A 13,582-nucleotide genomic window follows, 5' to 3' on the forward strand; every position below is an offset into this window, starting at 1 on the left:
TATATAAAAACCTTATGTTTGTAAGAAAGAATGAAACTTTTACTAATTGTGAAAAACCAGAAACTATACTCACAGGAAGAGTAATTAATTGCTTGCATCCTAAAGCGACCAAGAAGATTCCAACCTAGAGGAGAAAAAAAAAAAGACTTAAATAATTTATTAAAGCAAATTCATTGTTTTCTAATCCGAAATTTATAAGATATGAGATGAAACAAAACTGGGAAAAAAAAAGGAACATTTACAATCTTAAAAATGTATGTAATAACAATTGACAATATCCCACACTCAAATTTGTTTGAAATTTGACAAAAAATAAACTATACTTTTAGAACAAAATATTAGTACACATAGCTGGAAACTAGTTTTAACACTTTCACATGTCCTTTTCAATCATACACAGTCTTCTGAGAAGCTTGACCACAAAAAGGAAATGCAAGAAAATTCATTTATTTTTTTTATATCCATTTAGCTGACAATTATGGTACTGTGTATTTTAAAGAGCTATTTGAAATTTTTATGGTCTTCACTGAAAATTATTTCTAGTATAATATTATTATTAGCATTAAACAAGTTATTCATCATATAAATAAAGGAAAATCATTACAACTAAAAAAAATCCTGTCAACCATTTAAATGATTTTATCAATTAATGTTTGTTTACTCCCAGTAATTTTATTTTACTTCATTGAAGAATGATTATCTCATGTTCTATGCCTTTACAAGAAATACTTGATGCAGATTAAATAGCCAGAAGACAGATCATAATCAATCATAAGACTACAACCAAAAATTGTGTACCAAAGATACTGAATATGGGCAACCAAACAACCAGACGTTACTTCCCAAGATAGTCAATGTTGTTAAAGTTCATTCATTTTTTCAACCACTGATTCTAGGTCAGGACTATATGTAGAATGGGGAAAAACTATCCATCTAAATCTATCAACTGCAGTTGTTACATAATGCATATACAGGACCTTGTATTGTTCAGTTGCTTATTATCTATTAAACATTCATCAATGCAATCTACATGTATATAGCATTTGGGAAAAAATAAACACGTTCTTTCTGAATTTAATCTAGCTCTGTTTAGTACAGATCAAGCATGATTACTTGAACCTAAATAAAAATGATTTTCACACAAAGCAGTGATAAGCAAAAATCATAGGATAGTAAATTCTGCCAATGCTGTTCATTGAGAATTTTAAGAGCAATATAGAAGTTTCTTAAAGTAAGTAAAATGACCTAACTGTACAAAAATGTAACATATTAAAAACAACTACTGGGTATTTACAAACAAAACCCCATATTTAAAATGATTACATCATAAAAATTACTTGTCCTAAAAACATAAATTTCAGGAAAGTTTGGACATGGTATCAGAGTTTCAATAATTGTCACAGCTGGTGTCAAACATCCTTTTTGTCATTCCACATCTGTACATTGAGCATTTTTAAATGAAGCTACTGCAAACACTATATAGATTCTGAACAGTGTTTGTTGATCTTTGCAATATCCTGCACATTGAGAAGCATTTTATTCAAATTACTAATCTTGTATTGCTGAAAAGAACAGAAAGAAGAGAAATAAAGCAATGCTAGAATGTAAGAAAACAGATATAGGTGTGCTACTGCACTTAATATTCTATATTAATTCACCTTGTGTGAATTTGTTTGTCTGAAAACTCCTCCCACAGTTTTGGAGCTAGCAGGACCAAACTTTGCAGGTAGACTTAGGGTGGCCTGAGGATGTCATTTCATGTATAACATAGTCCTCTTGCAAAAAAAGGGTTAAAATGTGCCTAGAAGGTCACTAGGCATGATGAGGGTCTAGGATTATGTTTTTCAGGATCACTGAACCCAAACTTGGCATCAGATTTTGTGTTTCTACTCCTTCTGCCCCCAGATCCTGGTGGTGTCATGTTTGAAACTATTCTCATACCCACACACACATAAAATAGCAGGACCAAACATGGCATACATGCTCAAGTACCATAGGCAGGTGTTCTAATGGGGGTTTGTTTTCAGGTAAATACCACTCCCTTCCCTTGGGGTAGCTACAAAAGCAATTGGAGATAATGGATAAAATCAGTACTTTGGGTCCTCTGTGAATCACAAGGAGGCACTTGAACCTTGCAGCAAAGCATGGATATTTTATGCTGGTGGTTTCTAAAACATCCTGCACCATGTTCAGCCTTCCCAGAAAAAAAAACTTGTCATTCTCAGTCCACTTGTAGTGAAATTTTCGTTCCCCTATGACAAGTAGTTTTTAAGGTATATTCTGTTTTTAGACATGTGGTTTACTTTAAAATCATCATGTAAAACAATTATGATCTTGAGAACCTAATACTCACCAGGTACAGCACAAATAGAACATAGAAGAACATAAAAATTCCTATTCCAAGATATACTGCCCAATGATGTGGCAGATTACTTTGAGTGAAGTTGAAGACAAAGTAAAGGTTAATAGCAACAACTACAATGGATAGAAGACTTGCAACAACCTTGTTCACCCTGCAACAGAAGAAAACACTAATTTTAGAACATTAACAGATGGAAAAAAACAACTCTTATTAATATTCTAAAATACTTTTCTTAAAACACACCAAACTTTCTAAAATGATTAAAGTAAGTAGTTTTGCACAATATTAAGTTTCATTTTATAATTTTGATACTTGAATATTTTTATATGCTGTATATAAAACTTACAGTTAACACTTAATATTTTAATGAATGACCATTAATTTTTTAAACTGACATAAAATTCAAAGTTAATTCTAAAAGATTCTGTAAGAAAAGCTAATGTTCAGGGTTGAAGAGCTAAATAACCAAATATTACAAGGGACAGTAACTTTTAACTGCCTTGTGTAAACTTGCAATAGCCATTACTTTTTTTTTATTTCTGAAACTTACTATGTTGACAAGTAATTGTGAAGCAAGATCAACACAAATATGCAACTGTAGTTTTGTAATTTCTCTCTGGTGTGTGGTTTGAAAATAATTCAAATGTGTCACCTTTCCTATATGCAAAAATATACCCTACTAGCTTATACACATTATTATACTTTCTATAATATGGCTGTTTAAGTTAAAAAGCTAAATATTAACAAAAATTGACCAAGAAGTTAAAAAATATAGCTATGAAGAATTAACTGCATTTCATTAGAACAACTTGCATAGGCTAAAGCAGCGACATGTTGCTGAAGACAAAAACCACAGCAACATGAGTATATGTGTTGTCCCTACACATCTGATTCATTATGACTTCCTGGTAATTCTACAGTACAATACTTCCATGGGTAGTCTTATGATTGAAAGTTCTGTGTTAAAGCCTTTTCTAAGTAAAGTTATTTGAATAATGAGACTGCTAAATGACATAGAGGAGGAAGCCATCAAATATCTCCATGCAAGTAGTAAAACTTGTACAGCAGAGCATTTAAGACAGTAAAAGGTCCCAAAACAACACCCAAAGCTAATCCAGAAGAATGTTTTCATCTGCAAAGTGAAGGTTATGGGTATGAGAAGAAACTCAAACCCTAAAAGCCATTTTGATAGGCTTAGGCATATTTTCTGATGCCATTAACAAGATAATAAACAAGGATTTAAAGTTGAAAAAGGTCTGTGGGATGGCCATGGTCTGTAATGGAAGATTGATCTTGTTATCTTTTGCAAAAGCCTGTTGTAGAAATTGCAATAGTGTGTTATGATGGTCAAAAGGATGAATGATGAAAGAAGAGATTTGAAGCACTGTTCTTATAAAGTGCAGCTAATCCTTACACATCAAAACTGATGACTGCTTTATAGATTAGTTTTTTGAACTGCATTACTATGATGGCAAAATATAAGAGAAAAAACAATTGTACATACAATCCATTACAAAAATCTCCCATAATGGCAACAGATGAGGAAAATGTCAATGTTGGAAGAAGGGCAAATGGAAGCTGCAGACTCATGAGAGCATTCAGTAGATCATTCATGCCAGTCAAGTCATCAATGTTACTAACGATAGCAACAAACAGTGTGGGGCATATGGCTATTGTTCGAGTTAGTAGAACTCGCTTCCACCGGGTCCAGTGAAGATCAAGAAAACCCTGTAGTTACAAAAAATTACTTTAAAACCATAATTCGATACATAATGTTTAAATATGCTTGTTTGTTTTTGATGGGGAGAAGTATTTAACCCGATGTTATTGACACTATGTGAAAATATAATTTTATGATCTTATAAGAACAACATGTGAACACTAACTAAAGACAGACTACACCAAATTATAAAGATAACATGGGAAACTTTGTTACAAAATTTTATCATCTTTCTGATACTAACCCCATAAGATTTTTGGAGACACAGTCCCATAATTACATACATTTTATCCAACTAAAGACATGTTTGCTGCCATGAAATTAAGCCTCTGGAGTATAAATGTAAAGTACAAAGTCTGACAAAAAAGTTGTACCTACTTAAACTAAGAATCACAGATGCATCCTTATATGCAAGTTAAACTAACTTCAATTACATATTACAACAAAATTTCAAAGATAAGCATAACCTCAGGCACTATACAATATGCACTGTATTCTTTCTTCTAGCAAAGATTAATACATCACTTTTTATGCTATTTCCTATTAAAAACAATATGTCAAATCTTTTAATGACAGAATAACTTCTATGTAAACATTTTTATAAAGGACCACTTTATGATGATAAAAATACATATGATCAAAAAGTTTAGTAAATAATGTTAAAAAATTATTACACCCTAGTGCTTTTGACAGGTAAATCTTTCTATTGAAAACACTATGATTTTTCTGAAAGGAACTTTTTTATATAATGGCACATCCAGCAACAATTTTGTTAGAACATTTATACAAAACAAACAATTAGCATTTATTTTTAAAAAACTGAATAGTTTCTCTTACCTATAAACTTTAGGCCAGAACATAATTAAGTGTTTTACTCCTAGTTTTTGTCATCAGAGGTAATGTATGAAAGATAATTCTTAATGCAACATGTTTTTTAGAGTTTTTTAAATTTTATGCTGAAACCACAAGGCGCACACTGTCCCTAAAATCAGTGGTGTATTAATTTTTAAGTAAATAACATTTCTTATACTCACTTCCATAACAAACTGGCCAGCATATGTACCAGTCATAGTAGAGCTCTGTCCAGCTGCTAAAATACCAACTGCCCAAATATACATAGCAGCAACTCCAAACTGACAACCTAAAAACACACCCTAAAGAAGACATGAAATTTACTGCATCATGACACATTTATCAACTAAATATAAATTTTATGAAATGTTATTTTCTGTAAAGATTAAATCTATGCAAAATACTATTCAAAACACTGAAATTACAACTTTAATTGTTTTTTATATAAGCATATTAGGGCATAAGGATACGTTAAAAAAGAAAAACTGTTATATTTATTCACAAATTTCAAATCAACTAAAATGGTATACAAGGAATATTTAACTGTAGCCATTTTGAATTTTTAACAAGTGTAAGAATTGTTTATTTTTTATGTTCACCTTTTCCTTCTCTTTTTAACAATGAAGTATATCATTCTTTTTGTGAAATTAACTCTTCCTATAATTAACAATAACAACTCAGTTTTCAGCAGAAACTATAACCATGTTAATTTTAATGGAAGTTACTGCTTTACTTTTTGACTGATTAGTTCATTTATTTTCAAAGCCAAATAGTGATACCAACAACTGTTTAAAACTGAAAATTAAGAAGACTAAAACACAGTAATACGTAATTTTGTCTACGTATTACTATAAACTTACACTTTCACTTCTTAAGTAAAATTTTAAGTCAAAAAATTAAATAACAAATAAAGAAAACCAAGCTAATAAATGTCCTTTCTATAAGCTCTGAAAAATTAGGCAGAAATTTGTTTGTATAAAAACTCACTCCTTTATAGATATCAGCTTCAACCTTCTCTGTATTATTCTGGAATGTCCAAAGAAAAGTCTTTATTTTTTTTTTATCTACATCATCTTTTCTGAACTTTGCTTTACAATGTTTTATACAATGAAAGATAGATTCAAAAGGTTTAATTAAAAAATATAAAAATTAAGGGTTTTTAAAAACAAAATGTAATTTACTTCAGTACTTCACTAAGTATGAAAAATACTAATTTCTACCATGTACAGTCTTAAGAATATTCCATCTTACTATTATGGACATAGCGTTTATGTTAGTATCTATGTATGTAACCAAAACTCCTGCACCATCTACAGAATGGCACCACAAATAAAAATCTACAAAAAATTTCACATTTTGGGTATTCAAGATTCAGACAATTTTAAAAATAACTGTAGTATGTACAATAACCATTTCTTTATAATAGAGCACAATTTTAAATAAAAGTACTCTCCTCACAACAAAAACACGAGTTTCACTAGGACTGTATGTGAAGGATTAATTATATCTTTATTCATGTAATTTGTAAATAAAGTACTGAGAAACTGGAGTTCTTAAAAAAAAACTACTATATTTTCGATAATGGGTAGCAATTTTAATATATAAAAACATTACAGATTTTATCAGTAAAATTGATGAAGATTTTGAGTTCTGTACATTGAAAAATTCTGATGCAATGAATTGCATATGACTAATTAGTGCACTCCAAACACTTTTCCTATGCAGTACTTTCCCCCAAAAATAATTCTTTACAAAATGTTCACTTTTTCTACATTTTTTCAATCAGTTAAGAATACAATGATTAGTAATTACTAGCACAAACAGCCACCCATAGGGCAGCATTTTTGCTGGTATATATAATATTTGATATGTTTTTTAAGTATGATTCCAATTCTCCTGTTAAATCATGAAGACAATTTACAAATACTATCTACATTTAAGTTCAGAGTTACATAAAGTTACATATATACAATTGTTCATTACACTGTTGGTTATCACAGTTGCATCCAAAGCTTTAGATAATTGTAGCTATTTTGTTTTTTTATCAAAGTCCACATAGGCAGGTTCAATTACTTTATAACACAATTGGCACAATGAACTATTCTTCTCTACTCTGTTATTACAATACAATCTGTGATAATTTCACTTTAAAAATAACCACTATAAGCCCTTTAAGGCTACACTCACTATTATGCAGTCTAGATCTATCTTTGGAACTAAATTTTTGAAGCATACGCTCCACACACTACTAGATATTATAATGCAATGATACTCAATTAAAATGAGAAACACTCAGATGGTTCTAGTAACAAGATGCAATAACATAACAATCACCAATTCATAACTATTGAACTACACAATGTATGACTTGTAAACAGTTATGTAAACAAACTTGCAATAAACTATCGCTTCTAAAAATAACTAAATTTAACATTTGGGCTACATAAACTATCTATATTATAATACTTGCATTAAACTTAAACTGAAACAATCATGTATATCTGACTATAAGCCCCTCTTAAAGTAAAATATATTATACTATATACAAAGACTGTTTACAATTCATGGAAAAAAGTCTACTCATACAGTCTGCACAAACATTTGTATTCCCCTTGATGGTCTGAATAAGAACCAGTAGTTCTGAAGGTACAATGCCCACCTCGTGATGCTCACACTGTTGATTTTGCACATCTGGATGTAAGCAAGGGGCTGTTGGTCCATCTGGATAATGAACTCCTTCCCATAGAGGTAGTTATGGAATTTCCAAATGGTAAGTATGATGGCCAGACACTTTTGTTCAACCACACAATAGTTCTTCTCATTACTCAACAGCTCTTTACTGATGCACATTATAGGAAACAGTTCGTCTACATGTTTTTGCTCCAATTCTAACATCTGATGCACCAGCCTGAACGATGAAAGGTTTGTTGAAGTCTGGCATTCTAAGGATTGGCAAACTTCCTTACATGTTCTTCAATTTCTAAAAAGCCATCTGCTGTGGTTGTTCCTACTTAACCTTGTTGGGTTGGCCTTTTTTGATCAGGTCAGTCAGTGGTCCAGTGACTTCAGCATAGTTTGAGATGAACTTTGTATTGTATTCTACTAACCACAGGAAGGATCTGACTTGCTTCTTGGTTATCGGAGCTGGTGCCTTTAGTATATGGGTTAGCTTCTCTTTCATGGCTATCTGTCAGTTGCCCACCTTGTGCCCAACAAAATCCAGCATAGAATAACTAGTGTAACACTTAGATGATCTGATGGTCAGAACTGCTGCCCTCATTTGGACAAACAGATCTCTGAGTTTCTTCAGGTGATCTTCCCATCTGGCTGTGTGAGTCAGAATGTGATCCACATAATACTCGATATTGGTGGTTTTGTGCAACATCTTCCTCATCATGTGGTTGAACATTGCTGCTGAGCTGACTCACCCAAATGGCTTCCTCTTGACCAGGTAGCATCTGTCTGGTGTTGCAAAGGCTGTCTTCTCTTTAGATTTTGTCTCCATCGGGATCTGCCAATAACCTTTACTGAGGTCAATCTTGTTAAAGAACTTGGCCCTGTCTAGTTTTGTCATGATAGCCTCTATGTTGCCCATAGGTTCAGAGTAAAACCTCGTCCCGAGGTTCAGCTTCCAGAAAGCTATGCAGAAGCAGTTTGAGCTGTAACTCTTATTCACGATTACCACTGATGAACATTAGGCTGAATTCAAAGGTTCAATGATTCTGGCTTCTAACATTACCTTGACTTCTTGCTTGATCAGGTCTCTCATCATATAAGGTATCTGGTAGGGCTTCACCATGACTGGATCCCTGGTTGTGGTCTTGATCTTGTGTTGCACAAGGTCTGTCTTGCCTGGTCTATTTGTGACATCATCTGATACAATAGATCTTATAGCTCTTTCTTCTGTTTGCCAGTCAATTCTTCACTGATGTTGACATCTTTGTATGTCTCATTACCACCAAGCAGTCTTAAGTCTAGTAGATCTTCTTCTTCTATGACAAAGTCAGTCTTCTGGTTCTCCATCTATGACACACACATCTGTAATGTCCATCTGTGCCTCAATAGATGCATCCATCAGATCTACTTCTCTCACAAAGTACTTCTTCAATAGATTGGCATGGTAGATCTTGGTCTTCCTGTCCACTTTCACCTTATAGTCCATTCTGTTGACCACTTCCTGCACTTCAAAAGGTCCTTTCCACTGTAGGGTGAGTTTGTTGTTGTCTGTGGGCAGCAGAACCAAGACCTTCTGTCCCACCTTAAAACGTCAATTCTTGACCTTCTTGTCAAAAAAGTGCTTCTGACTGCCTTGAGCTGCCTACAAACTTTCTTGAGTAAGTGGACATGTCCCCTCCAGTTTGTTTCTGTGGTCTAACACATACTGTGGTATGTGTCACTCACTTATGAATCAGACCTTGTACTGTTCTTCCATACAGTAACTCAACGGTGAAAATCCTGTACTCACTAGTGGGATGTCTCAGTAAGCAACTAATACTGCCTGCAGGTACCTGTCCCAGTGATGTGGTCTCTCCTGGCACATCTTCTTCAACATGCTCTTTAAGACTCTATTGACTCTCTCACAAAGTCCATTACATCTGGGGTTGTACAAGGTGGTAAAAAGATGCCTGGTGTTGATGAGCCTGCACATCTCTTGCATCAGTTCTAAAGTAAACTGGGACTCTCTGTCACTCAAGACTTCTTTTGGAAAGCCTACTCTGCAAAACACTTCCAAGAGGGCTTCTGCTATGTTCATCATCTCTATCTTTGGCAGTGCTATGGCTTCCAGGTAACATCTCACATAATCAACTACTGTCAGCATGTACCAGTTGCACTTGTTGGATACAAGTGCTAATGGTCCGATCAGGCATCTCACCCAGTGGCACCTTGGCTACCTTCCCTCTAGGTACTGTCCTTTGGTAGATGTCACATGCCATGCAGAATCCGGCCACATCTCTGATGACCCTTGGCCAATGGAAGTTGCTGGTGATTTTGTCTGAAATCTTCTTTGCTCCTAGGTGTCCTCTCACCATCAACTCATGAGCCACCATCACTTAAATCCGCTATTCTGTTGGTACTACGATCTGTTTAACTTCCGCAGTAGAACTGCTTTGTTAAATCTGGTTACAGCACTCCCTTCTGATCCTCTATTCTGTAAGTCTTGTCTAGTGCTCAGGGTTCTCCCTGACACTGTCTCAAAAGTTTCTGCAGTAAAGGGTCTTTCTTTGGTGCTACCTTCAGTTCCTGTAGACCTACATTCTGGATGTCATCTTTTGAGACTTGCAGTGGTTTGATGTGTTAATTGCTTTTCTTCTCTTGAGTTCTTGTGGCAATTGCATATACCTCATCAGTCTCCTTTCTGTCTTGTTCCTCCAAACTTCTACTGCCTGGTATATTGCCAATCACCAAGTTGTATATGGGTGCCTTCATACACATGGCCTCAAGGTCTCCTGTGTAGTATGGAATGCCCACCTTTATTCTTACTATGAAAACTTTCTCAATGTCCCATCAATCAGCACACACCAATGTATTTTGTATGTCATCTGGCCATCAGATACTAGACTGGTTTTCACTTCTGCACTCACTGTCTCATAAAACTTTCACTTTCTTGTCCACAACATAGCTTCACCTACTGGCATGTTATGATTTGTTGACACCTTTTGATGTTTGTCACATGTTCTGATTATTACTGGCACTGTTGACCCATTTGCCAACTTCAGTTGACCATCAATCATGCACTGTTTAATCATGGTGATAACACTTGCTTTTTGTGGTGAATCTGATGAGTTGTTTCTATTATGTTTCTTCTGGTAGCAGCAGCATCCATGGTTACAGTCACTCATTTTTTGTTTACTGCCAGCACCATCTTTGCAGGCAGCACCAGCTGCTTTATGTTGATATTTCTGCTGTTGTTTGTTGGTGACAGACTTGCACTCACTCGCAATGTGCCCCTTTTTATAACAACCATCATCTCTTCTCCCTTTTGTCTGTTGACTTCTTGTCACCTTTGGTGGCATCCTGCTTCTGAGCAGCCACCCATGGCTTTGACTGGTTATTCTTGGACATGCCAGTTATACTCTCTCCATGAGGTACCATATATTGTTCTACCAACTTGATCATCTCATCCACATATTTTGGTGCTCTCTCTTTTAGGAATAATGACAAGTCAGTGGAGCACGTGTTTATGAACTGTTCATGTAGATCTATCAGTCATCCAAAACTATCTTTACACTTGTCCATGTCAGTCCACCTTGTGAAGTATCACCATAGACATGTCACAAACTGAAATACAGTTTCTCCAGTATTAGGTTTGACTTCTCTGAACTTATGGCAAAAAAAACCTTCCTCAATAAGTTCATAGCATTTCAGCAATGCCACTTTTAAGTTGTCATAGTCCATGGCATCTTCTGATATCATGCCCAGATACAGCTGTAGGCTTTTTCCTGTAAGAAGGGGGCTGATACAGATTGCCCAAATACCTTTATCTGAATTCTGATTTTGGGTGAATCTTTCACACCTCTTCAGGAATGCATCCACATCATCTTTCTGTTCATCAAATCTGGGTAGCTCGGATCAGATGGCCCTGAACCATAGTCATTCTTAGGTCCTCTGACTTATTGTTGAGTGAGCTTGGCAATCTCAATTTGAGCTTTTACTTTTTCTAATTTCAATCTCTCCTCCCCATCCTTTTCTTCTTTCTCCATTTGTGCTCTTATTCTCTCTATTTCCAGTCTCTCCTTTCTCAACATCTTGGGATTGTACTTCATGCTCAAGTTCTTCTTTCGGTCTCTCTCTCTTTCATCCTCTCTTTTCTGCCTCTCCTCTTCTTTCTTCTGTTGATGCTCTTCTCTCTAGAGGTCTTGTTGTTGTTTAACAAACTCTCATAGATTACCATCTTTGAGCACAAGTCCTCACCCCTCTCTATCCACTTATCCACTTTTGCCATCATTATAGCTGTGCATATATAGGCCTATTTGCCACTGTTGTTTATATCTACTTCTACCGTTGTTCACCACTGTAGATCCTTGCTGGATAGCCACTGTCAGGTTTTTATGTAAGGGCCAGATTCTTTACAGTAGGTGTGTGTGACTTGTTGGTGATAAATTTCAACAATAAACAAACAGCACACAATCTACTTGTTTCAAAACAATATATTAAAACAAGTCAAACAAATGTTCTTTACACTGTTGGTTATCACAGTTATATCCAGATCTTTAAATAATTGTAACTTTTTTTTTGTCAGGCTGGTTCAATTACTTTAGAACACAATTGACAAGACAAATAATTCTTCTCAACTCTGTTATTACAATAGAATCTGTGATAATTTCCTTTCAAAAATCACCACTATACACTTTTTATGGCTACACCCACAATCATACAGTCTAGATCTCTCTTTCAAACTACATTTTTGATTTGTATTTAAACTTCAATAGAGGTCTAGAACATTCCAAACAATATTAGATATTATGATGTAATAATACTCAATTAAATTGAGAAAAAATCAGAAGGTTCTAGTAACATGATTCAATAATATAACAATCACCAATTCATAAGTACAGAACTACACAACGTATGATTTGTAAACAGTTACATAAGTAAACTGACAATACATTATCACTTCTAAAAATAACTAAATTTAACACTCCCATTAAATAAACTAACTATATCATAACATTCACATCAAACTTAAACTTAAATAGTCATGTATATCTAACACATTATAAGCCATCAAAGCCCTTTGACATTTAAAAACAAAACTATTTCAAACTGTTTTAGTACATTTCTCTAAATCTGTGTCAAATACCTATTTCTGTCCTCATGAAAGCTAAACTGCAATAACCAAGTATAGTGACAGTGTAATAAAAGTTAATAATAATAAAGATGAACAAATCTAAAGTAATAAAGAGCCTACTGAATACAATAATAAAAAGTCAGTACTTAGTTTAAAATGTAGGTTGGTTGGTTGATTTGAAGCAAAGCCACATTGGGCCATCTGCTGTGTCTACCACGGGGTACCAAACCCTGGATTTTAGCATTGTAAATCTGTAGACTTACTGTTGTCCTACCAGGGGGGGCTATAATTTAGGAGTCCCTAAAAACCCAAGACTTACATTTATACACACAAACACACACACAAATATGTATCTACTAATGCAAATGCTTTTACATTTAGAGATCATAAAATGTAATAAGAAACCACAAATGTAAAAAGAATTAAAAGTTAGTAAAAAAATTCACTTTAGTAACAGCCAAGCAAAAGATACCAAATGCTATATGAACAAGATATGGAAAATTTAACATTTAAAATGTCATATAACTGTTTTGATATTTTGATAACTTTTTAATTTTATTCCATTAAATGATAAAAGTTTTTGTTTACAGTTCAGTATCCAAAATCACAAATACTAGCTAATTAATCCAGGCATATTACTATATATCATTTTACCAAAAATTATTTAAAATCCAACATTTTAACTATGAATAAAATCAGCTTTGACATTTGTTTCATTCTGCAAATAAATGCACAATGAGCAATATGAACCAAAGTTAACATTTTCCTAAACTTAAAATGTATTTCCGATAATGCTTACCTCTGCTGACGCTATAGCTATTTCTCAATCTCCAGAGTTACCACTCCTTGCCCATCTAAG

The 13,582-nt window shown here is 34.0% G+C and overlaps 1 protein-coding gene across 2 annotated transcripts in view; it reads right to left on the reverse strand.

The window, feature by feature from the left end:
* The window catches only part of LOC106477596 (natural resistance-associated macrophage protein 2-like), an 84,549-nt gene that overhangs the window by 6,335 nt on the left and 64,632 nt on the right, over positions 1-13,582 (reverse strand). For both annotated transcript variants that reach the window (XM_022381475.1, XM_022381474.1), the window contains exons 11-15: positions 5,922-5,960; positions 5,117-5,236; positions 3,867-4,090; positions 2,354-2,513; positions 74-124 (exon numbers count right to left, since the gene is read on the reverse strand). In XM_022381475.1, the coding sequence (XP_022237183.1) occupies positions 74-124; positions 2,354-2,513; positions 3,867-4,090; positions 5,117-5,236; positions 5,922-5,960 (594 nt within the window). The remainder of the gene's footprint in view (positions 1-73; positions 125-2,353; positions 2,514-3,866; positions 4,091-5,116; positions 5,237-5,921; positions 5,961-13,582) is intronic.

The sequence above is a fragment of the Limulus polyphemus genome, unplaced genomic scaffold (genome assembly GCF_000517525.1).
Source record: "Limulus polyphemus unplaced genomic scaffold, Limulus_polyphemus-2.1.2 Scaffold167, whole genome shotgun sequence".
NCBI lineage: Eukaryota > Metazoa > Arthropoda > Merostomata > Xiphosura > Limulidae > Limulus > Limulus polyphemus.